Below are 25,281 nucleotides of genomic sequence, written 5' to 3' on the forward strand. Positions count from 1 at the left end.
AGCCATCTTTACTTTTATTTTTAATGAACAAAGCGTGCTGAGACCTCACCAGGATGTCAAAATCAAAAGAAGCGCTTAATGTATTTAAATACTAAATACATTAAGCGTCAAATATATTGATCTGTGCTTAACACAATAGTCACTGTCCACTTGTTAAAACCCACTGACAGTGGTTTTTTAGACACTCAAACATTATCCTAAAAATGCCCTGAACTGTATTCGCTGGTTAATTGCGACTAGCGATTTGCAGCGATGAACAATTAAACAAAAAAAAAAAACAAACAAAAAAAAAAGATATCATGCATTTCAGCGTGATACCTTCTTTATCTGACTAAATGCCTTTTGTGCATAGTCGGGGAAAACATTGGATTTTGCGGTGTCTGTGGTTGGATAATAGATGACAGGCACTTGATTTTACAGACTGACAAGACTTCTAGACCGGAAGAATCGACAGTTTTTTTAAAAACTTTTATCGTGGAATGTCATTCGTAACTGACATACATAGGCATACTTCAGGCGGATTTTTAGTGATGTTTTCTATTTTTCTATTTTAAAGATTATGGAACATGAAGTACACGGAGTCATTAGTGTTCATTGTGTCTATTATGAAACACCACCTATCGATCGCAAATAAATACGGAGTATAGACGCTGGGGGGCACTCAAACTCTGAATTTCAACAGAGTGAATAACAGTAAGACATAGCATCCTGTTATAGTGCTTTTCCATCAATTCTGAGTTTGAAACATTTGCTGGACATATACAATGTCTGTCATTGTCTTTTTCTTATAGTAGCACGTCATGGTAGAGTGCAGTAACTCACCCAAAAAAATATAAATTAATAACTTATCTTTTTTGTTTACAAAACAATATAAAATAATCTCGTGGTACTGTTACGTTATGATTTTGAATTTCTGAGGTGGTAAACATTTCACTCAGTCTAAATATTGATATTTAACAAACTTTGTTTATGGGTAATGCACAGAACATAGATTTATTTTTCATCATAAATATGTATAGGTACACTGAATGACATTGTGAGCTGGTAAACTTATCAATATTTTTAATATTCACGATACTGTGATTTTGTAAAGACTAAAACACATCTCAAGTGAACATACGTTTTCTTAAACTTAAATTGTTTTACATTTGCACCCCTTATCCATCATAGACCCATGCACAGTGTTGCCAGGTGCGTTTTAGTTTTATTGTACAAAATATCTCTTCATATCCCCAGTCTTCAACTGATTCCCATGCAACTATTCAAGACAGTTTCCTCGTGTACTGTTTTACAATCCCTCATTGACTATTGATCACTCTTACTGACCCTGATTTTGTTTTACAAACCCAGCATTAGAGGGAAACTGCTCCAGTTTGGCAACCCTGAGAACGTGTCCACCTTGTGAGGGTGGGGCGAAACCTGAACCCCTGTCAATGTGCCTCTGGGCCATTGATATATTTAAGCAGAGAGCGTATGTGGGCGGGCACAGGTTCAGGAAAGAGTGTGAATCCACTCGCCAGGAAAGGCGAGCTGCAAAGAGCGCTCAATAATTCAGCATTTGTAACAGACGTTAGCAACAATGGCCTCGCCATACAGGACCAAGGTCGACTGACATATATGAGGCATATCATTATATATAATATAATTGTTTGTCCTAATTCTACCTCCCTTTCTCTGCCTCTCTGCCTATCTACTCTCCTCTCTCTCTTTCTCTCTCTCTTTCCCTCTCTCTCTTTCTCTCTCTCCCTTCCTTTCTCTACACACACACACACACACACACACACACGCAGTGACAGCAGGCAGGCGTGCACACCCGCACAAACATCTTTCATTACCGCCAGAGAACGAGGAATGAACGAGAGGCAGAGGGACAGAACGAGAGAGAGATAGAGAGAGCGAGAGAGGAAAAGCGCACAGAGGAGAGGGAGCAAGACCGAGAGGAGAAGAGAGAGACACGGAGACAGCACACCGCGCTCGCCCGACTCTCCCCAGCCCCATTCCAGGAGGCAGGAAGCAGGCATGGTGGAGGAGGCCGGCGCCCAGCCCAGGGTGATGTTCCAGACACCCGGCAAGGAGGAAGAGGAGGAGCCGCCGTACCGTCGCCTGGGCAAGCTAACCGTCAAGTACAACCGCAAAGACCTGCAGCGGAGGCTGGACATCGAAGAGTGGATCGACGGTCAGCTGCACCTGCTGTATGACTGTGAGGTGAGGTACTGTTGTGGAGGGGGGTGTGCAGTGTCAGTCAGGGGGGTCACTCACAGGTCAAGTCTTGGTTATGTGAGCAGCTTTTGGGCTGCCCAAGAGGTATCTCCCCAATGTGTTGCCATGGCGAGTACTTTCATCTCTGCTGTGAGTCCTTCACTATGCTCCTGTGGCTTATCTTGCCAGCACTCCTGGGGTAGTCATGCCATGACTGATTATCCTTGAATATTATTCCATGCAATACTGTACGCTCTTGATTTATATAAAGAGAAACCTTATCTCCATCATGGTTTTATATGACAATTTGAAGCGATTGTATGCAATGCAATCAGCAACACCTAAACCAGAGGAGCTGAATGATCAGTGTGTCTTCAAAAGATGAATGTAAGTGCCTAGAGATCTGTCATCCTGCTTTATTCAGAGGGAAATGGCAGAGAAACATTCATCACATGCTGTATAATTTGGTCTGTGAAAGAGTTATTTAGTAAATCTGAATTGAACTAATAAGCTCATTAATATCTGTTGGACTTTGTATTGGGGCTTGCTTATCACAAACCTGATCGGTGTATCATTACACTAACTCATTAAAAGATATTTGCCCCTGACTAATAGCCCAGAATAGCTATTAAGCCACAAACATATATAACTGCTAAAGGAATGTAATGCAACATAATTTATGACGCTAATATAAAGCGTCTGAGAAATATTTCACAATGTCCTTCACTGCTGCTATAATGAATACTGTGAGTGGATAAATCCCTTTCAGTCCACGCATTTTAGTTTTGAAGTAAAATCAATTAAGTAATATCAAATCCACTTTTAATGAATGACTTCAAAGGTTGGAATCCCACTGGGATTCAGACATAGGCAAACTGCCCATCATGCACCACATCTCAGAAGAATAAAGGCTAATGTTTGCTTAACCCATTCTGGGTCCCCTCCATATAACAGTGAAGGTTCTCGTGCCAGTGACACTGCATGCTGCATTAAGATTGGTAAGGAGTTCCAGGGCAACACCATGGCAATAGAATTCATACATCTCCTAGAAACCAGAGCAATTTGGCAAAGTATTCCTGGGAGGCAACATTTATCATTGGCTGGAAGCTGGGATTACTGCCCATGCAAACACGGAAATACAGCCCCAAACTCAACTCAATGATAAAGCAGTACGTATGTGTGTGAGTGTGTGTACGCGTGTGTGTGTGTGTGTGTGAATGCATAAAAAACATTACAATTGCAAAATAAAATACACCAGGATGAATTTCATAGAGAATAGTTCAATATTAATTATTTTAATTAATTTTTAACACTATTAATTTAGTGCATGAAATTTCATACGATTATTGCTGATATTTTTTAACTTATGAAATTATACAATGCAGTGACAGTGACAGCAGTTGCTATGGATTACAATAACAATTGAAGGAGAATATATTATTAATATGCTGGAAGTTTTTTGTTGTTGTACTCAATGACTTTTTATGATGGGAATACTTTTGGCAACCAAATGGTAGATATGCTTTTAAAGAGCACTAAGGCCATTTAAAATGTATAAAATATAAAAGTTACAACAGTTTATTATGGAATAACAAGTATTTTTCATGGGAAACATCAAACATAAAAAAAAAGGAATTTGTTGAATAAAGTAGTTTCTCCACCAGGCTCAGGCGAAAATGTGACCTTTTCTGTGGAGGAAGGGAGTGCACATTCAGCAGTCAGTGTTCTGGGAGAAAAGGCCATCGTCAGAGTTAAACTGGGCCCCATTTCACAAACAGCAAAAAGGGTGACAATGGAGACAGTGTGGTGTTCGGAGCTCAGCCTCCTTCTTCAGTGCGGCCCAGCCAGGTCTTTGCAGGCCAACAGGAACTGTTCTGGGAGAAAATTAATCCCAGCCATGTGCTCTGGTCATTTTAACCCCCCCCCATAAAGATTAATTAGTATAACTGCTATATATACTGATACTGCATCATAAATCCTTATACTGACTTTCATTTTCAATTGAAAGTTTATGTGTATTTTTTTCCATGAAAGGTCAGATACATTTCTTTGTTGCCCTTATTGCACAGATATGAATTATATGATAATGTGTTGGTAAATTAGTGCTCACATGCTAAAATTACCATACTGTAGTTTTTCTTTAATTAGGTAGCACTGCTGAGGTCAACTTAGCTGAACTAAAAAGTGCATAATGTGAGATTGTGTGTGTGTAACTGTGTGCGAACTTGAGTTGTTCCCATGGATAAAAGATACCTTCATGCATTCAGTGATGGGAACAGTGCTATCTTTGCCTCTGCGTATAAGAGCGATGACTTGGACTCTGAAAAGTGCTCAAACGTCAGGGTATGCAGAGGGAATGGGATACAGATTGATTCATGCAGTTCAATTAAATAAATTCTAGCAGTTTCATTGATCTCTTCTGAATGGAATCCGCCTATTGATACATTAAATTTAAACAAAGAAATGTGTTTTTATACAACTTCTTTGATGACACAACAAAGCTGGCTTTATAGATATCATAAAAGTGGTAGTGCAGTAAAAAACTTCTCAGAAGGGGAGTTTCAGCAGATGAGGTCACAATCAAACCCTTGTAAGAGTAATTTTCTGATTGACAGTATATGTGTGTTAACATAGAGACAATCACGTGATTAAATATATCCTTTATTATTCTCTTGATTATTGTTATGCCATATATCCCAATGTAAGTGATTCGAAATATACTCTTTATAGCAAATATTTTCAAATCAAGTGTTCAGACCCTAGTCTGTTCTGAGTTCTGGAAAGTGAGAGAACACCCTGTCTGAGAATTGGTCAGTAAACAAAAAGATAAATGATCAAGGCGTAAGTGTGAAAAACAGATTGTCCCATTCTCCACATATTGGGAGGCCTGGTGGATGACACCGCAACCTGGAGTATTTTATTGTACGGTCAATCTTATCGGGAGACAAAATAAAGCTGGGAAGACCAAGGTTGTCAGAGCGGGTGTCCACTGCTAAGGAGGGTAAGGATTAATTAGGGCAGGGGGCAGCTGTTTAGGTGAGATCTTGTGGATATAAGGAACGGCCTATGCATCTGAAACTTCAGAGAGTTTTGTGAGCGCTCTCTCATCTTTCTTCTCCTTGCAAGTTGAATAAAAGTCTTATTGATCTTTGAAGGCGCTGTGACTCTGTGTTATTGGGGAAGAATCTCACCTCTGGGTATGTGGGGATGGAAAACGGTAATTTCCCTGACACCCTGAAGTAATATGACACAGCGCTTTGAGAATATATTTCCTGTAGTTTGTGCATGTTGTAGTTACTCATAAGAATCAAAAGAAAGACACAGGAGAAATTAACACAGGCTCTCATTGTTTTTGGAAACAGTTGGTTATTCATCTTTGTTCGACTCTACGCCCACCACACGCTGCAACTCTTCAACCTCACTTGATTTCATAAAGGTCACCCCTCCCTGTTCTGTGGGAAAATCTGATATTTGCAATGTAAATCTAACACACACCTTCTATTGAATTTTAAAATGAATTAAAAATTTCCCATTTCCCAGAATCAAAACCAGAGGGAAAAATGATGAGTTTTACTTTGTATACTGTGTTCATGCTCAGCCAGTGGCTATTAAAAATGATTAATAAAGGCATGAAAAAGTATGTCCAACCCTGGAACATTTTGACTGGAGCTTAATGGCTTATTCCAAATAAGGCGTAACATTTCTGTTTCTAGTAGTGAAGACCATCCAATCTCAGCAATGAATCCATCGAAAAGTGGAATTGTGATCGTAGCTTCTGTTATTGCCGCAGTGGTGGATGAGAACACGAGTCTTACTTCATTCCTAATGCTTCATTTGCAAAGCAGTTTCGAGATCTAATGTGCTGAGGTAGAAAAATGTTGTTATACCGGCAGCTGTTAAAATTTTTATGGCTTCTTCGCTTCTCACAGCTTTTACAGCCGTTATAATGTTCTGGTCGTTGCAGTTACTGTAGATCTTACACCGCGGTTGATTCTAGATTCCTGGCTAAGATGAAAATGCAGGGGAAAAGCCAGAGGTGTGGTGATGAGGTAGGGAGTGACGGAGTGACCAGAGCACATGACCAAAAGGTCACAGGTTTAAGTCTCAGGCACGGAATCCTCAATCATCCTGGCACTTTAGCTGAATGGCTTCGGTAAAATAACCAAAGTTTGTGATCGGATAATGAGTGACATGAGAGCTAGGCAAATCAGCCTAAGAAAACAGGTATCTGCCAAAGCCAATAAATTATGTAGTGACGTTGGCAAAAGGTGATTATTTTCATGTCGGCTAAGAGTAAAGGTCACACTGAGGGTGTTCTGTTGCCGACTTCCTAGTGCAAGAGGAGGGTCGGCCCCCTGCGTCGCTGTACTAAATTATTAAAGGATGTTTCTCATTTGCATTTGTAAAGGTCAGGGCTTTCTGTGTCCTTCAAGAAGGCAGTACCTATTTCTTAGAACAGGGACACAATAATCACCATCATACATTATGAGTGCCTTTGCTTATTACTCATTAGCAGCTTTTGTGGCAGTCATTAGATCTGGAGTTACCCAGAATGCAGTTGTAGAAAGATGTGTTAGAAGCATATCACAGGAACAACAAGTGCATATGCTCACTACATTACTGAACAGCCCGCCACACAGTAAAGCAGTACCAAGCTGAAAAACAAGTCTAAAGCATAAACATACAACACTAACTGTTTTTACCCAGCATGTCCTTAACATCAACATGCCTTGTAGTATAGCATGTAGTATATAGACTGTGAATGTGAATGAATAGATTGCATCTACAGTATATAGCTGATTTTACCATTTCAAAGCATAGTGAAGGACCTCAATTTAACACCACCAATGTGTAGCACCCATCTGGATGATGTACAGCAGCCAGTTTTGGAATTAAAGCACTGCACACATAAATATATATTTTATTACAATACCTATGGATTTCAACCATGAATGTTGATTTCAGAGACGTTATTCAGGTTTTAAACTGCTCTGTAGCCAAAGCTTCTTTTGGGTAGAAATCTGAATTCATTTGACTTTTGGAATGATACCATTCATTTCCAAAATAGTTTCTCTTGATCATCACACCAGATGTTAAAGCCTTTCGTGTTGCCTCAGTGAAACCAAACAACAAAATTCACATACACAATTAATTGCTATACTGTGGTATACTTTTGAACATTTTATAAATAAACTGGTGTACATGTTTGTGTGCACCTGAACATAAAGAGATTGTCTAGCAAGCAAGAGTATCTTATTTTTAATAAAAGTGATCAATTCAGACCATATTTGCAATTTTAATTTGGAAACATTATTAAATTTGGCTTACCACCTTCGACATAGAAAGCATGTAATTGGTGCTGGAAACCATACTACATGAAGAAACAATACAACATCTGGATGGTACATGCAGTGTATGTCTTGATTGAAGTTTATGTTATAAAGTTTGCTCATCTGTAAGTTTTGGAGGTAATGGTGCAAAGGGCATACTGTCAAATTCATTTGTGGACATTATTGTATTAATCCCTGTGCACTGTATGTCTTCCACAGCATGGAGAGAATATACGGCATGTAATTTGTGGGAACAGCTATAATAATGATTGCTCCACTTATATAAAAAAGATAGTTCTCTGAGCCAAGAGGGGCTAAATCAGAATGGCTCTTGGCTTTGGGTGGCTGTGTACTCAGTTACCATGGTTACGTGATCTGGGGCAGGAGGAAGTCATCCAGACTTGTCTTGAGCTATGTCTTTCAAGAAGGATCTACAGTTTCACTGACAAGAGATGCCTTTGAAAGTTGCTTTATTTAAGCCAGAAGACTAACTGCATTTGTGTTGCAGGTGGAGGTACTTGGTTATGCATAAATTAAACAAAACCAAGCCTGCTTTCATCATCACAGCCGTGCAAGATAACCTGTTTTAACGCCACTCCCCATTTAAATTCACTGTACATGTGTTCCACAGAACATATAAGTATGTCATAAGCTGTCATAATCAATCCCATTAATATGTACAGGAAATGGGTGATGTATTAATAAATTAACATTATAGTAATTATACTATTAATATTAATAAAAATGTTAGCAGACAGTAACTTTTTGACTGCTGAAAGGAAATCTTTATCTGGAACAGGAAAGAAATGCAGAATATCACAAATATTTAACTTTGTGACAGGAGCTCTGCTTTAATTATGTGGAACCAAATCGTGCTCTTTCCTTAAACTGAGTGCTTCTGTGGTGCTTCAGGTGTCATAGGCTGCCCCGGTCCTGACAATCTTGTGAATCAAGCTATAAAATGATGCAGTCTGGAAGACTAGCTCTATTGCCTTGCTCTTCTGACCTGCATATTGATACACATTTGTATTTGTTGTGACTGTCTATTTTACCAGCTAGTTTAACACCCCAGGCTCTAATCTGATGGTCCAACCATGATGGTTATTTGCTTGGATATATTCCCCATTGCCTATTAGCATTTTAAGTAATGATACTGGGCCAGCCAGCAGAGCATGGGTTTCCCTCTATAACTTTGTTCCTTCCAGGATATATTCCCACCAAGGAGTTGTTTTTTTCTTCTTCTCACCACTGTTTGAGTACTTTTATTTCTATTGGGGTGGGGAAGTCTTTAATTTCCTGGTTTTTTGGGGGTTCTGTCTCAGTCTTTCCAAATTTGCCCATTTTCTGTTTTCTGTCAAAAAAATCTTTTTGACAGTGTCTGTAAAAAGTGCTATTCAAATAAATCCAATTGCATATTGGATGAGTTGCTGATATGTTGGGTTTCTTCCAAAATTTGGAGAACCAATTTGTCACATACTGCTAGCCTGGACTTAGTTACAATACACAACATATTGTGGTTAAATCTCTGTTTCTGTTTGGACAAATTGAGATTCAATTGCAAGGTATCCTTAATTGATTTTGATTTCCAAACTGAAATCCCCTGATACACTTACATTGTCTGTTTAGACTATAAGTACATTTAGACATGTAAGTACTTTCAGAAATGAAGCTTATTTGTCTCCATAGGGGAACCTTTTATGTTCTTTATTAAACCCTCTATAACAGGTGAGAAATGTGAAAAAGCTCCAAGATTAAACCAATTTCCCTGACAATGTATCCTTGAACTAGATATGGTTGCTCTTCAGAGACACAGAGTAGCCTTATGGAACCGTTTCATCTGAAAGTTTAGCTCTATGCTTTATTGTATTGCGCAATAAAGATAAAGCATACATACTTCTTTAATATATGGCCCATCTCAAGCAGCTTTTATTCATTCCACTGCCTGTGTCACTTTACCATCTGCAGGAAGAGGACATCCCAGAGCTGGAAATAGATATTGATGAGCTCCTGGAGCTACCAGATGCTGATCAAAGGTCCAAGCTGCAGGTGGGCTCATGCAGACTGAGAATGACCCTTGCATTTTCACAGTGAACACTGGATCATCCTGCTGGATTTCACGCAAATTGCCCCTCATATACTGGTATGAGCCTTGAAAAGGCTCTCCAGGTGGCTCTTTAAAAAAAAAAACACTTAATGTTGAAATGCTAATATTGAGACATATTAATGGAAAACAAAATGATGGATTGGTTTTTAAAAATGTGCTAATGTTGTATGACTTTATTAATTGCATTTATATGTGATAATCATACATGGATAATGAGAAGATAATCATACATGGAAACATAATATCCTAATGCTATAATTAGCTTAACTATGACAGTCAAAATAAATACCACATACCTAAAGAAGCACCTATATAATGTGTTGATTGGCCTAATTTGTAGCAATTTGTAATTAGAGTTGTGATACATGTTGGAGTTTAAAGCAAAAAAGAAAACAAAATACCTCTTCTTGCAAGAATGGTCATACCAATATCACAGAATTCATATATCTCTTTGAAGGAGTGTCTGATTATTGTATGTCTGCCCAGACACATGACATAGCAGTCAGCTGATTACCTCAGACAGTTTTTTTTCCCTTTTTTCTATTGAGCTCTTGTGTAACACTGAATGAGATTAGGGTTGAGATTAGAATGTTCACACCAGTCATTTCATTTGAATTTGTGGTGTACCTCTCTTTGTAGGAACTACTCCAGGAATGTGGCAAACCCAAAGATGTAAGTAAATATGGAGCAAGCAAATGGTTATGTGGGCTATATTCTTGGTGACTGTACAACACCACTCCTTGTAACTAGAGTCAATGGGGTTCACAGATACCTTTGTTAATGAAGTCTTCTTCAATAGGCAGTATGAGATCATTGCAGTGACTAAGAATTTTAGCATTAACAACATTATTTCATGTCATCAAATCCTTATCTTCATGATCATTCTCCATATGGACATTTAATCATATATTCTTTAGTGGTGATGATAGTTAATCACAAATTCTGTAGTGGTTCTGATGTATAACCATGGCTCTTACCATTGCATTTACCTCCAGGATTGCATTTACCTCCACTGATTACTAAAGAAAGAGCAAAGCAGCCATCCACTTGGATGGAATTATAATGAAATATCATTTAGCACCAGAGTTATTACAAGATGATTAAGACCGACTGTAGCCTATACGTGTAATGGTGCAAAACTGGCACTAAGTAGCTTGATATTTACAACATGGCTACATTGTAGTCTGTCGTCATTCTGTTTTAATATCTTTGCTCTGCACCAGTACATAGACATATCACAGTCCGTCTCCTTCACTCAATTTTAACAACTCTGGTACAGTCTGTGAAGCTGTCGGACATGTTTATAATCCCGTCACCCGTCATCTCTTCTACCTGTCAGGACTTCATTAATGGGCTGCTGTACCGGATCAAGGGTCTTCGGAAAATGTCAAGCTCTCTCAGAAAATAAATGGGTTCTGTGGAGCTGGGACCAAGCCATTGCCATGACAACGAGTTAACTGGAGAAGCAGATGCCCACGTGAGCAGAGCAGCATGAGAGTCGATAGCAGAACCAACTGATGATGATGATGATGGAGATGGTTGGGAATGTCTTTACCCATAAAGACCACTATAGGCCTCCGTGAAGACAGTCCATTTGGACTGCCTCTTAGTTGTGATTAATGGACAGTCTTAGAATTGTGAAAGATCAACATACAGGTTACAATATTTGTTGTCTTTTCTCACTAAAAGGAAGTAAAAATATTGATTGTACTGTCTATTAGAATACCTGCATGGAACGCCTGTTTGTAACTAGCAAAGAATTGTACAACATCATTGTTTTTCTATTTATATATTTTTGTCCTCATTAGTATTGTATAATGTGTTAATAAAAGAAACTGTTTCATGTACATCTCTCACTTTCACCGCAAGCTGAATCTGTTCGCTTGTTTGTTAGCCCGTGGCAGGCAGCATGTGCTTCATAGATGTGTGCTTGTAAGTCCTATCTCTGGCCATTTAGGAGGGTGATCACCAACATGTGAACCCAGGTAGCCAGCTGCTTCTTCTTTTCACTCTGAATGCATTTAGTTCATGGGTTTGCAACCCTGGTCCTGGAGGGCTGAAGGGTAAGGTTGGGTTTAATTGTTAGTCGGGGCCTTGTTTCACAAAGCAGAATTACTGAGCCAGCTGGATAACTGCACTAGTAAAACCCGGAACCCTCTCAAATATGGAACATGGACTGAAGTAAAAAAAGCTGTTCCGGATTTTACCCGGTGTAGTAATTGTGCTAAATCAGTAATCCTGCTTGTGAAATACCCCCCAGCACTTGATCGATCAGTTTAACTTAAATCTGTGGTTTACATAGTTAAATCTTCACACATTATTTTTTTTAGTCTAAATTGGTTGCTAATTTTAGGGTTTAAACAAAAGCCAGCAGACCCTGTGGCTCTCCAGGACCACAGTATCACTTCAGTGAACTATGGATGACCCTACGACTGGCACATAAAGATCACAGGCACCTGACCGGACCAAAGGAGTCGAGTGAGAACCTTGCTGAACACATTCCCTCACTGGGAGGCACCGTGAGCCAGTAATGTTTATCCCTGAAAATATGTGTTCAGTATACACTCACCGGCCACTTCATTAGGTGACAGGAGTGGCAACCGGTGTGGTCTTCTGCTGCTGTAGCCCATCTGCTTCAAGGTTCGACGTGGTGTGCGTTCAGAGATGCTCTTCTGCACACCTCGGTTGTAACGAGTGGTTATTTGAGTTACTGTTGCCTTTCTATCAGCTCAAACCAGTCTGGCCATTCTCCTCTGACCTCTGCCATCAACAAGGCATTTTCACCCAGAGAGCTGCCGCTCACTGGATATTTTCTCTTTTTCGAACCATTCTCTGTAAACCCTAGAGATGGTTGCGCGTGAAAATCCAAGTAGATCAGCAGTTTCTGAAATACTCAAACCAGCCCGCCTGGCACCAACAACCATGCCACGTTCAAAGTCACTTAAATAACCTTTCTTCCCCATTCTGATGCATGGTTTGAACTTCAGCAGATTGTCTTGACCATGTCTACATGCCTAAATGCATTGAGTTGCTGCCACATGATTGGCTGATTAGATATTTGCGTTAACGGGTGCAGTTTGCAGCTGAACAGGTGTACCTAAAGAAGTGGCCGGTGAGTGTATATTTCATAATATTTATACATCAATTAATTTCACAATATTAATTGAAATACAATGATCACACACAATGCCTTTTCATTAAATAATTAAAGAAAATAGTTTTTTCTTTAGAAATAGACTTTCTTGGTGGCTTAGCTGAAACTGACAGACATATCTGGTCCAACAGGAACAGGGGATTTTCATTTACTATTGAGTAATGTGTATATGCTGGTAGTTTGCTACAATAATTTTATTTAAGAAGGTGCTTGTCAAAAAAAAAAAAACTCTCCTCGAAAATGCCTGTAATCAAACTACAACTGAGTTCACTACTCCAAATTCTCACCTATCAACTACAAAAGGCTTTTTTATTCATAGAGTTTTCAAATGAATCCTTTAAAGCCTTTTGTGGATTATAAAATATTTGTGGGTATGTGAACTAGGGTGATGTCTAGATGTGTGGGAAAATTTGCCTGTGGGAATGTGGTGTTGTTTGGGTGTGTTGGTGGGGCGATTTTCAGTCTGTATGCTTAGATGCAGTAACGTGTGGGTGTGTGATTATATGTAGCGATGTCAAGATGTGTCATCATGTGGATAAGAATGTGGATGTGTCATGCATTATACATGTTCTTCGAAGTTTCTGTCTTGATTTTCATTTTTGACTCTGAAGATGAAGCAGAACATGATTTATGGTAAAATAGCTTCCTCTAGTGGTCATTATCTGGAGAGGCTGGGAAAAAGTGGCCTCCGACCCTGCCTGTCAGACAACGTATTATTATTTATTATTATTATTATTATTATTATTATTATTATTATTAGTCAGGTGATGGTCAAGTTAAGTAGGGCAGTAATTTCACCCTACCGTAAGTTACTTGCGCATTACATTTTACACAGGTATGACCACACTTCCCTAAATGCTTACCCACAAATCGAATCATTTCTTTTAAATAAACTGACCTATCTTCAACGTCAACACATGAAATTTTAGGCACCATGAAATTGGGTGTATTAAAACGTATAATTATTCGTTGAAAGCGATTGTTAATTTAATTCTCAAATCAAAGCAGAATATTTATATGCACTCCAAACGCATTTCTTTCCTTGGTGAGCAGTTCGAACTTTTCTGCGTTCAAAACAATATTTGTTGCATCTTTGTGTTCGTAGAAACGTTTTTCCAGAGCTAATTAAGCACATTAGCTATCCAATTTAATGTATTATTATTTAATTTTTTTGAGACAAACTACCTTACTATGTTGTGAAATTTTAAGGAAAGACGTTACACTGACAGCTGGATTTGCTTTTCATTATGACCTAAACCATGTACATTATAAAGCATTTTGCCATGTTTATGTTTTCACATAAACACTTTATTTATGGAATACATTCATAAAATTAATGGCATTCACTGCTCTTGTTTGATGATTTTATATTTTATTTCTACTTGGTCAAGCATTTTAAACCCCTCAGACCTTTGATTAACCTGTTGTCGAATTATATTGAATCCTGAGTCCAGTGAGAGTAAGGCTTTAGGAACCTTTGAATGTGTGGGGCTGTTATTGATTCATTATCATGAGTGACTAATTAGCTTGAACTGATCATAGCGTATTGGTGATGCAGACAAACTTTTTTTTATTGATTCATACATCTCCATAATTGTACTGCAGCGACACCCATTATCATGTTCGAGAAGCTTCACAGCTCCATCACTGCAATACTCCATCATTTGGCACAGGCATGGTGTCATGTGTTATTCATGTGTTTGTTGTCTTTCTTTATACCTTGAAGTCTGGTTTGACAAAAAGGCAGAAAATCTGGTTTGTTACAGTAGGACACATGCAATATGCCCTGGTCTGTTTCTACATCAAGGGCCTTTTTTTACCTTAGTCTCACACTGTCAGTGTTGCTATGGCTGAGGAGGGAGGAGCATCTTGGGAGTGTACAGAAACGATCCAGCCAATGAAACAGGCATGGGTGACCTCAATGTTTCATCCAGACCTTGAGCAGCGCCAGGGATCCAGCACCACTACAATTCAAGAACAGCGAGCGTACGGATAATGATGCAGCCATCGCATCCCAATCAAGCTGTTTAGTTGTGACATTGTGAACCTGTTCTCAAAGAGCAACCACCATTAAATTTTGTAAAATAATTTATTCATTTAAAAATCAGAGATGGCAACAATAGGTCTACAGAATTGCTATCTGGGTCAGTTCTGATTTTAATATGTGCTGGTTGGACCAACAGGTAGCTTCCACTAAGTGTGCTAAGTTAGTCCTAGTAAAAGCCTTGGCTAGTTCAGACTGCTATGCATTACAAGTGTTATCTCTATTTGTATTTTATGACCCTCTAAGTTATTTTTTAAGAGGAAAATAATAATATCTTTCCATTAAAACCGCTCCAAAAGTACTGTGGAAATGACCCCTACACATTTGGGACAGGTGATTGAAGCTTAAAAATTAAAAATAGATGCTGAACTGTGTCATTAACTTTCTTTTTACTTAAATAAATTTGTCGTGCTGTGGAGAATATCTTTCACTGGTTCCCAGTCCTTCCCAGTCATGTCCAGCAGGTGGTGCACCTCTGCACGTACTGTGTGCTTCCCATGTGCAGGTATATAAGATGGACACTGCAGAGTTTCCCTCAGGGTGGGAAAGAAAGTAACTATTCTGCCGTTTTGTAGCGGGCTGTTTCACACTTTGTAGATGAAAGGATTCTGCAATGATGCCCGCTACGTCAGCTTCTGGATCAAATTAGCGAGTGGCTCTAAAGGGACATCATGTGTATTTGTCACATCTTTTAAATCGTATTATGTCAAGCATGCAGTTCCTTTTGGGACGTATGAAGCATTCCTCCTTTTATTCACATGCATTCACAGGCAGAGAATTGCACAAAGCCGCTGGATGTGTACGGATACATGAATGCTCAACAGATCGGAGTCACGAAGGCTGCATTCTGCAGTCGTCTGGTCAGAGGAACTGGAGGAACGCAGCAATTACAAAAATGCAGCTGCTATATATCAGGATGGCATTAAGTGCAGAGCAGAACCCTTTGGTAAACTGCAACAGTCTCATAGGTAGGTACTTTTCCCCATACTGGTTATGAGCTACCCATTTTTGGACACCTAAGCGATTGTATTCTGATTGGTTCCCAAAGAATTTTTCAGGCATGTGTGTCTCCTCAAACAAATTCTGCTGCAGAGGACACAGGGATACAAAAACTAGGCAATAGGCCAGTACTGCCCCAGGGAACCTCCCTGATGAACCTGGAACTTAGGGGGAAGAAAAGGGCGGTTGAACCCCAACCGCTCAATCAGGTTTTGGCCTCTGTCAGCTGTAAGCTTTGGCTGATCATTTTCTAACTTTTTTTTACTTTGCATGAGGGCATTCATGTCATCACAATCCAGGTGCTGTGCTTTTCATTCATCATCTTTCTTCATCGCTTTATGTTGTACTTGCTCGCAACAGGTCACAATCAAGCCCTGAACGTACAGAAACCTGCTGCCACTCACAATGGTCAGACCAATCCGATGGCAGTGTGTAATGAGAACCCGCCTGGAGCTTCATGCCCGGAGCCTTTCAAACACAAGTCAATACCAAGCGTGGCTTCACCCAGTTTCTGCACAAAGGAGAATGACCTCATACTTGAACAAGGGACCCAAGTCATGGTGTGATATGAACTCACTCTTTGATCCATAAATACAGTGTACAGACCATTAAGTCTGTTATTCACATTAGTGCGCATGTCTCAAATATACCTCTGTAATAATTTATATAATTAATGTGTATAATGATTAATTTTTATCCACATTCTTTCAGAGGTCCCAACTTTGCATGTTTTATCACAGTGCTGTGGTCACAGCCCCAAGAAAGAAACACTTCCAACCCATTGTAGATTGGCCATCAGAAGTGTCAGTATTTGCTGATGTCACCACAAGATATACTGCTTGCAGCTGTTGTAGTGAAAATATAGATTCTTTCTCCTGTCTTAAATCTGGGAGTGTAGCACCATGGTTAATGAAAGAGACCATAAACCATGCTTTTATGTTCAAATCCCAGGTGGAATCTCAGCAAAGATCTTCATTATTTGATGCCAAAATGACCTCCCAGTAACTTCTAACCAAGTTGCTCAGCATTCACAAATGGCCCCGGGATAATTTTTAATGATTCTTGCAAAAAAACGGAAAAGCCTGTGACACTGTCTTGCTTTCCCCCTTGGTTAAATGTCAGGTTTTCAGTGGGCGGGGTTAATTGGGTACAATTTAGTGTATCACAAAAACGCTACGACTGGTGAAATCCTTTCTACTTGCAAGATGTAAATGATGATCTTGCCACTTTTGAGTGGGGAGGCTAAATTGGAAATGCCTAAATATTCCACTTTCTCTAGAGTAAGAAAAATAATAAGCTCTTTTCTTTTCAAAAAAAAAAAAAAAAAAGGAGACCCACAAGAAATGGCTTTCTGGAGGCCCACAAGCACTGCATTATTGCAATAACCCAAGCAGTTAATATTTGTAGTGTTCATTTACGTGAGGAAGACTTCACCAACTATCTACAAAAACAATGTGGCTTTGCTAAAAAGCTATTGCTCGGGCATGGTGCGGTGCCTTCTATCCCTTCATCCCCCTCCCTGTTGCAACACTTCCTGTTGTCGCAGAACAGACTTGTGAAAGATTGATAAGTAGGCCTACTATTAACTAGCAGTAACTAAATAGCTTTCAAGCTTAGATATGCAGGGATAGGGATTCTTTTTTGGGGAGTAATGTCTAGAATTTGAGACTGCTGTCGAGTCTGACGTTAGTTCACAGTAGCACAGTGTTACAACATTATCTGCAGGTTTACTATATGATAGTAAAGCCTAGCTTATGTTGCTTTATTTCATGTAGTCTAATGTTAGTTACTGCTCTGGACAACCTGCTTTAACCTAACAAAGAGGAATGAGGTGACTCATGGATCTAAATATTTATGACTGTACATGCCCACCCTGTCTGCTGAACAATGATCTATTGTGTTTGCTACAATTTCATGGTTATAATCGGGTTAAAAACTTGAAAGTAATATTAAGGAGACAATCAGTTGTCACTTTTGGAGAATGTAACCACAATTTGAATTAAATTTCCTGGACCGTTAATGATTCCTGGTTTAAAATCAGTCAGAAATTAATACAACGTACTTTGGCTGTCCTACATCAATAGTCATGTGTTCATTTTTTGTACTGACACTAGAAATAGATTAGAAAATTCATGGTTCAATATTGGAAATTGAATATTTTTTCCCATCCTTAGCAGGTGTCCATTGTTCAGTGCATTGTGCGTTCAGTGCATTGTGTGTTTATTCATATGATGTATTTGTGAGCCCTGTGGGGACAGATGATGTGATCAGGAAGTGTTTTCCCGAATGACTAGTCATATGTTTTACTTGTGTTCTGATCTGTTCTGAGTTTGACCAGTCTTGCTACAGAAAATGATGTGCTTGGTATGCATATGTACTTGGACAACCTAGTTTTTAGCCCCTGTGAATTCATGCAGTTAGATATTAACTGAAGTAATTAAACTTTAGCACTTTGATCAAGGTTATAGTGGTTCACATGGGAATCAGACAAGCAGCCTCAATTAAATTAATTAACCCCTGATATGCCAGGATGCAGATCTGATTCTGAAACTTCCTGCAGTTTATCATATTTGATGAGAGTTTCACCTGGGAGCCATTTCAGGCCATGTAAGTTACTGAAGAATTTCATAAAGAATGTAAATGTACATTCCACATGAAAAAATATAAATTCTAAGTTCTTCATTTTTATTTGTGGTAGGGCACCTGTGCCTGCTCGGTCTTTGAAAATGGGGATAGGAACAGTTTTCCTATAGCACTAATTTATCCTTTTTTCAATGCTTTTCACGCCTTTGAGAAATGCTTCAGTACATCGCTTAAGATTTTCTCTTGCCTAAGAAAAACACTGAAGTTGAAACTATCCCTTAAATAACCATCTTATGAGAACTTCATTCTGCTCTCTTAAACATTGGCATCTTCCCATACAAACACAATATTGGTTGATCTCTAGTACAGTCACTTCCAAATTATATAAATGGGGCACCAACCATATTTATTTAAAAAAAGTTAGACTGCTAATAGGTGCCACCCCTTCGCCCTCCCCAGTATGCTCTGGAGAGAACGGAACCCCTGTGAGAGCGCTCCACCACTAGCAGAAGCCAAAACGAGATGCTTTTCTCGAGCCCGGAGGGCACAAGCAATTGTGCTCCGGTGGCACAGATAGCCTGTACCCCTTACAGACCCCCACGCCATTGCTGGGAGCGACCTGGCCTTACTCAAGCTCACAAGCGGCCTCACCACCGACTCTCAGGTACTTTGCCCTGGTGGAGGTTAGGTGCGGTTTCTGTCCTGTTGATCCTTTTCAGGGTTTCCCTAACCCAGCCTGCAGCACCTACCGCCTCCCTTTTAGCATTGGCTGCTGTTCCAACTCAAATAACAACTTCCTATATGCAAGGAACTGAATGACTGACCAGTCATTTTAGTCACATTCCAGAAAATTATGTGAAAAGAAATTATTGGATATTTTGTTCCAGGACAGACTGATCAGTGACAATGATATTCAGTTAACTTTGTTCCCCGTGATTCACTCTAGCAAATGTGGTGTTTATTGGATAAGATCTAACAAACTGACTCACCCATTTGGGGAATATCAGGATGAATCCACCTGACGGAATTAAAGGAGGTGAGACAGAAGCAGAGGCGACACAAGGAACGCGCAGGAGAACACACTAGCAACCAACAACCAAAGAAATGTCAACAACAACAACAATAACAACAACAACATTCTAGAACGTAACAGATTGATTAACAGAAAGAACTGAGCTTGGGGACGCATAGCTGAGATCAGGTCGGAGGCAGCTGCATCCCAGGTAGGGGTGGGCCATACGATGATTTTATATCAGTCCCAGTACAGTTTCAGCCATTATATCGTGGAGACTATTCTTTAGACTTTTCTGAACAGCTATTTTAGGTTTTATTGCTAACCTGCTAGCATTCTAACTAGTGTTTACTGCTTTCAAAATCCTTGATTAGCTGTAGTGATATTTCAACCAACTGATTTCATCGCTAATTGAAGTAGAACTGCAGCAAAACTGTGAATACTTTTTTTATCTTGTCATGTTTTTTATTTTTGGCTTGGCTGTGGTCGCGTGTTCGGCGTGTCCCGGCATGGTGAAATGTCATGATATGCATCGCGTATCACCCAAAATATCTGAAGGAACTGTGATTAGATTTCTTTAGGCACATCACCCAGCCCTCACCCCAGATCCCTGTCATTTCTCCCATGTCTTAACAAGCTTCCCTTTGGTCTGCCACTCTGCCTCCTCCACCTTCTCCCCGGGGAGACTTTCTTGCCTGAACGCCTCGAACCCCCCACAGCAAGCTGGAGCCGGCCCAGCGCAACACAGACTCCACCGACAAGATGACTTCCACAGCTGACACCCTCACGGGTATGGCTTTCTGCTGTATCCCGGCATGCAGCTATCCCCCTGTCGTACACTTTTTTATTTGCTCATAGTGTTCCTCTGGGGCCACCAATCTGCTCTGATCAGTGGACAGAAGGATCTCACTCTGGTGACAGTTAGTAGTCTGTGGGATCCTGATGAGGTACTGGGGGACAGTAATGCAGGGGCAACCCAAGGGACCCTGGCTGATCAAATAAACCTTTCTTCAACAAGGCCTTAAAAATTGCATCATCACAATGGTTTATTGGGTCTCCCTGCTGATGGTGATGGAGATGGTGGACCCCAGCAGTTTGAGTGTCAGGGGACGGCTTCTGGATGAAGTGTATTTGACTTCCTGTCCTGGCATTTACAGGAAACTGGGCCCCCAGCCAACTATCGATGAGTATGACATGCTGTCTCCAGGTAACTTAACGGGAGGCCATTGGGTCATAAATCACCACTGATGGTGTCACTCATGACTGCTATTATTCGCTCACTGGTGTTGTCCAATCCTGCTTTTACTCAGACTCGCTTATCAGTTTGTGGGACCAATTCTGATCGATTAATCATTGAAGTGACAATGCTTTTTTTTATTACATTATCGCTATTATTAATTCTATTTTATGCTTTATTTGATATAGTAAAGCTAACTGCTAATCAGCTGTGTTGTGTCCAGTAAAACTTTCTAAACCATTTAAGACCATGGATAATGTTAAAATAGATTTCACACTAGTTTCCCGTACCTAAACTTATATATATTTTTTAAAATACTTGAAGAATACAGAATTATATTTGTTTCATCTGTACAGCTTGATGACACCTCAACTGGAGACTCCTGAAATGCTCATAAATGCATTTATAGACTAGTCATAGTTAAGGAAAATGTTGATTGTAGAATATGCAAGTAAAGTCTTAGTGGAAGTCTCATAGTGGAAGTTTTAGAGGTAGTTTGGGTTACCAATGACCAATGTTTCACGGTTAGGAGTTTCTGACCAGGTCTTGGTTGCAACGAGATGGCGCCACTCTCCTGGCAATTGACATTACATTTACATTACATTCATTTGGCAGACGCTTTTATCCAAAGCGACGTACAAGAAGTGCATTTTCATGATCGTAGACAACTGCTGAACACGGGTTCAGTAAGATACAATTACTTATTTTGTACAGCTATTTCTAGCCGAGAACAATGAACACTATCCTGGTCTAACATCTGCAAAGCCAAACTAGGCAGAAGATTAAGCTAGAGTATTAGGACAAATACAATTTACCAAGAAGTGCAGGGATGGGGCAACATGTAACAAGTGACAGGAAAAAGGGTTTTTTTTTTATTTTTATTTTTTATTTTTTTATATATACCTGGTGGAGCTGGTGGAGCTGGTGGAGCAGATGCACGCGTGTCACCTGGTGCACGGGAACCTCCGCCCTGACATACTTGACCTGAAACACTGGTAGATTGTCCCACCAGGGGTGCCTCCAGCCCCCTAGGTTCCTGTCTCTTATTACAGTTGACCTGACCCTGCACTGGGGATAGGCCATCAAAGAAATAGGGTCACAATGCCATGTACAGATATCTACCACAAATCCAGAACTGCTCTCTGTTCAAGTGCGTTCAGAATGACTTGTCTCCTGCTTTTAGTTTTTTTTTGTTAATGTTTTTTGAGTTGGAATTGTCTTCAGGCAAATGTTGGTAGAAGGCCTCTCCAGTGTAACTGTTAGTTTTGTGCTCTTTGTTTCTGTAGAACAGTTCACATACCCAGGGGAGGTCTATGTGCAAGGCTAAAAGTTTAGAATTGACACTCCAATTTAGTAAAAAGAAAACAATTTTGAGTAATAAAATAGGACCCTGCAAACAGAGAAGCATTTGATCTTACGTGGTGGTTGCTCTCCCTCCATAGAGAGATGAGTGTGAGGGGGAATCAGTTGTGCTGAATTTTCCGGATTTCTCCTACTGCCTTGGCCTGGAGCTACAGCCAGAGGTGACATCATGCCAGGGCTACTTTCCTGCATCCCAGAGCTACCTCAGACAGGGTGTCCTATCACCCGCCTCTACACCCTACCAGGTATTCCTGTCACAGTGGGCTAATGGCACAACCCAGACTCGAACCTGGATTTTTCGGCTGTGGAGCCGGGCCTGAGCTTACGACCCGTGCATTAACTGGAATCTTCAGCTCCCTGAGCTGACATGAGCAGAGCAGGCAGAGCAAATTTCACAATGAAGTACATTGCGATTTAATGCTATGTTAAAGACATCTGTGATCTCAAATGGACAGGTGGACAATCCTTTGGATTGCTGAGACTGTTCACATAATGCTGAAGTCAGGAAGTATGCAGCTTGTGGAGGAGGATTCAGAGCAGAAACATGGCCACACCCATTCCCACTGGTCAGCTGGAGGCTGCATCAGAGCATCGTGGCTCACCACGTGTCGGGCTTGCTCTTAGCAGAGACACAGACGTGACAGCTTGGCGGGAGTTCTTCCGGAAGGTTCTCAAGGCAACCCAGGCAACATGTTTCAGCAGGACCAGAGGCATTGTCTGTGTTCAACCTATAAATGCCATCAGACAGGAGGCAAATCCTGCATTTCCCTTAATGCACGTTTTAAGCTTAGTGCTGTAGATTGATGTTTGCAGGAGATTTACATTTTTATTTTGTTTAGTATTTAATAAGTTCGTTGTACGTTGAGCTGGTTAGTTTAAATAAATTTGCTTTAAAAAGGATAGCAAAGATAAAGCTGGTTATTTTGCATCACGTTTTGGCTGAAAAACAGTACTATTAACAGCGCATAAGAGGAAGCGCGGGGTACTCAGGGTAAGTGACAGGCAATGTCGTAAAAGATAACAGTTTTTCTGCTTGGCTGTCTGCAGCTTCCCCCAGTTGAGCATACTCCAGATGACAATCTCGTGAGTTTCCCTGGGTTCACGCCCAGCGACTGTAAGCAGACCTCACGGTGGGCGTCAAGCTGTTTATAGGGAGGGAACTGGAACGTTTTTTGGAGGCAAACCAAATATGCTCAATGTCCATGCAGCTGCAAGAAATATTTCTTCATGTTAGATTTCGATTGTTTTGGAGAAAAGTGTAGGCACAGCATGGGCTCGCTTGGCCCTGTACTGTCATTTTTCAGCTGAAGCGGTCGTTTTTTTCCTCCCCGACTTGGTTCGGGGCAAAATTTGGCGTGAAGAAACTTTTAAGCAACTCTTAACTGCGAAGTAGCTTTGTCGTGGACAGGAAGCACAAGGCGCCAAGAAGCGTACGAGTGTACGTGAAACATAAAAGGAAGCAGGGCGACACATTTGAGAGTCAAATCGGGACTGTTCGGCAGAAGGCGCGGGACAAACTGGCTAAGCGGCTCCCCTGACAGCTGTGTGAGGGACCGGGGCGGTTGCCCAGGTGAAGTCAGCGTGGTGGTGTGGTTGCTGAAGACTGACCACAGCCAATCCCCCAGGGCAACACTGGCAGCCCTGCTCAATTAAAAAGACAGATCTGGATCAGTTTCTGGTAAGCGAAAAGCATTCATGTGCAGGGAGCAGAAAAAGGCTTTCTATCAGAGCATGTTTGGAAGGCTCAGACAGAAATTAATTCACAGCTGTTTGGTGGTTTGACTGTTGTTTACAGAGTTGGAGCACTATGTCAGTAGAATGACAAAGTTGGCTAGAATGGACTTTATCCACGCTATGGAGTGAATATAACAGAGAAACATTTGTTTTTGAAGATAATGTACAAATGCTTGAAATTAAATATCTTGGTTTCCAAGTTTTTATTAAGTAAAAAAAATCAACTTAAATGTCAAATTTTTTAAAAAGATTTAAAAGTTTTCAAGGACACTTCGATTCCACTAAGTCTTTCATATAAAAAATGAACTTCAATGCTTCTTATTTTGAACTAAAAGCTTTGAAAAAACCTTTCCTGCTGTGAGAATGAAAAACAAGATATTTGCAATGAGGGTTTACATAGCCATGTAGTGTGTCTGGCCCTTTAAGGCAGCTGATCCCACTCAGCCGTGGGGTGCAAATACTCATATTTTAAATCCTGCCATCATTATGTTACTGGGTCTTTTAGCCCTATCAGTCAGCAGGCAAAAAACTTGTAAGGACTTATTTCTTCTCTTCTATGTGCAGGCGATTTCCTAATAAGGCAACATTAGCCTTTTTACTCTCGACAAGCTCTAATCCAGGGTGACACTTGGCTTCCCTTTATCCAGTGGGGGAATTTACTTAGTCATTCAGATGTCTTCCTCATGGATGCACTGCCAGCATCCCTTCCTCACTGAAACCAACAACCCTCTCTTAATCTGGAGGCATCCTCAAACACAACTCCACACTGCTATTAACTGGCAGGTGTACCACAATGCCTTACTAATATTTGGAATTCAGCTGCGTTCATATTTGGCAATGCCAAGAATTTACTGCATATTTAATGTGCTATTATTTATTGTCACTTACTGTCACATGCACATATGATTTTTAATGCAGATAATATAAACACTTGTAATAAATATACAATACAGTAAAAACAGAAATATTTGAGTATGATATTAGTTGCATGAAATATACATGATATTTTAACTATTGTTACAACATTTTGTGATATGCCTCTTTTTGCATGGGTTTGCAGTTAAAGTAGAGCATAATTAACTTTGAGAATGTGGTGAGTAATTCCCTCCTACCCCCCCCCCCCCCCCCACCTGCAAAAAAAGGCCAAAAGTCAACATTACTGAAGATGTGAGACAGAACATGGTGACAGCCATCTTGCGGTGTGAGAGGGGGAGGAGGTGTTGGAGTGCCCCTCTCACATTTGCTTCCGCTAACAACCGAGGAAAAGGGGGTGAGGGGGTAAAACCGTCATCTGCCATTTCAGCAGGGAACATCATGATGAAGACATAAATCGCTCCAGGCCGGCCTCATAATTGCTCTCCCAGTCATTATCAAGACTAATGGATTTTAACACCTTCCCCAGCGTGTGGAGTGTGCGGGTGCACATTAGCGCACACGTTCTGCTCCTGTCAGTTTGATCCCAGTTTAAACTTCGTTAGGCTCCCAAACCTATATGCAAAAACGTGAGGGAATGCTTTGGTTGG

General features: G+C 40.3%; 1 protein-coding gene across 1 annotated transcript; it reads left to right on the forward strand.

The window, feature by feature from the left end:
• Positions 1-1,502: 1,502 nt before the first annotated feature.
• LOC135257116 (protein phosphatase 1 regulatory subunit 14B-like) lies at positions 1,503-11,480 on the forward strand. Its single transcript, XM_064339555.1, has 4 exons — positions 1,503-2,205; positions 9,495-9,575; positions 10,273-10,305; positions 10,973-11,480. Exons 1-4 carry the CDS (start codon positions 2,020-2,022, stop codon positions 11,039-11,041), a joined length of 369 nt encoding a protein of 122 aa, XP_064195625.1. The 5' UTR covers positions 1,503-2,019; the 3' UTR covers positions 11,042-11,480.
• The last annotated feature ends 13,801 nt before the right edge of the window (positions 11,481-25,281 follow it).

Source organism: Anguilla rostrata, chromosome 6 (assembly GCF_018555375.3).
Source record: "Anguilla rostrata isolate EN2019 chromosome 6, ASM1855537v3, whole genome shotgun sequence".
NCBI classification, from domain to species: domain Eukaryota; kingdom Metazoa; phylum Chordata; class Actinopteri; order Anguilliformes; family Anguillidae; genus Anguilla; species Anguilla rostrata.

What these genes read in the sequence shown, in the direction of transcription:
- LOC135257116 (XM_064339555.1), top strand. Translation starts at nt 2,020, where the DNA reads ATGGTGGAGGAGGCCGGCGCCCAGCCCAGGGTGATGTTCCAGACACCC. An exon ending in ATCAAAGGTCCAAGCTGCAG is followed by an intron (nt 9,576 to 10,272) that starts GTGGGCTCATGC and finishes CTCTCTTTGTAG; the next exon opens with GAACTACTCCAGGAATGTGG. An exon ending in AATGTGGCAAACCCAAAGAT is followed by an intron (nt 10,306 to 10,972) that starts GTAAGTAAATAT and finishes TCTACCTGTCAG; the next exon opens with GACTTCATTAATGGGCTGCT.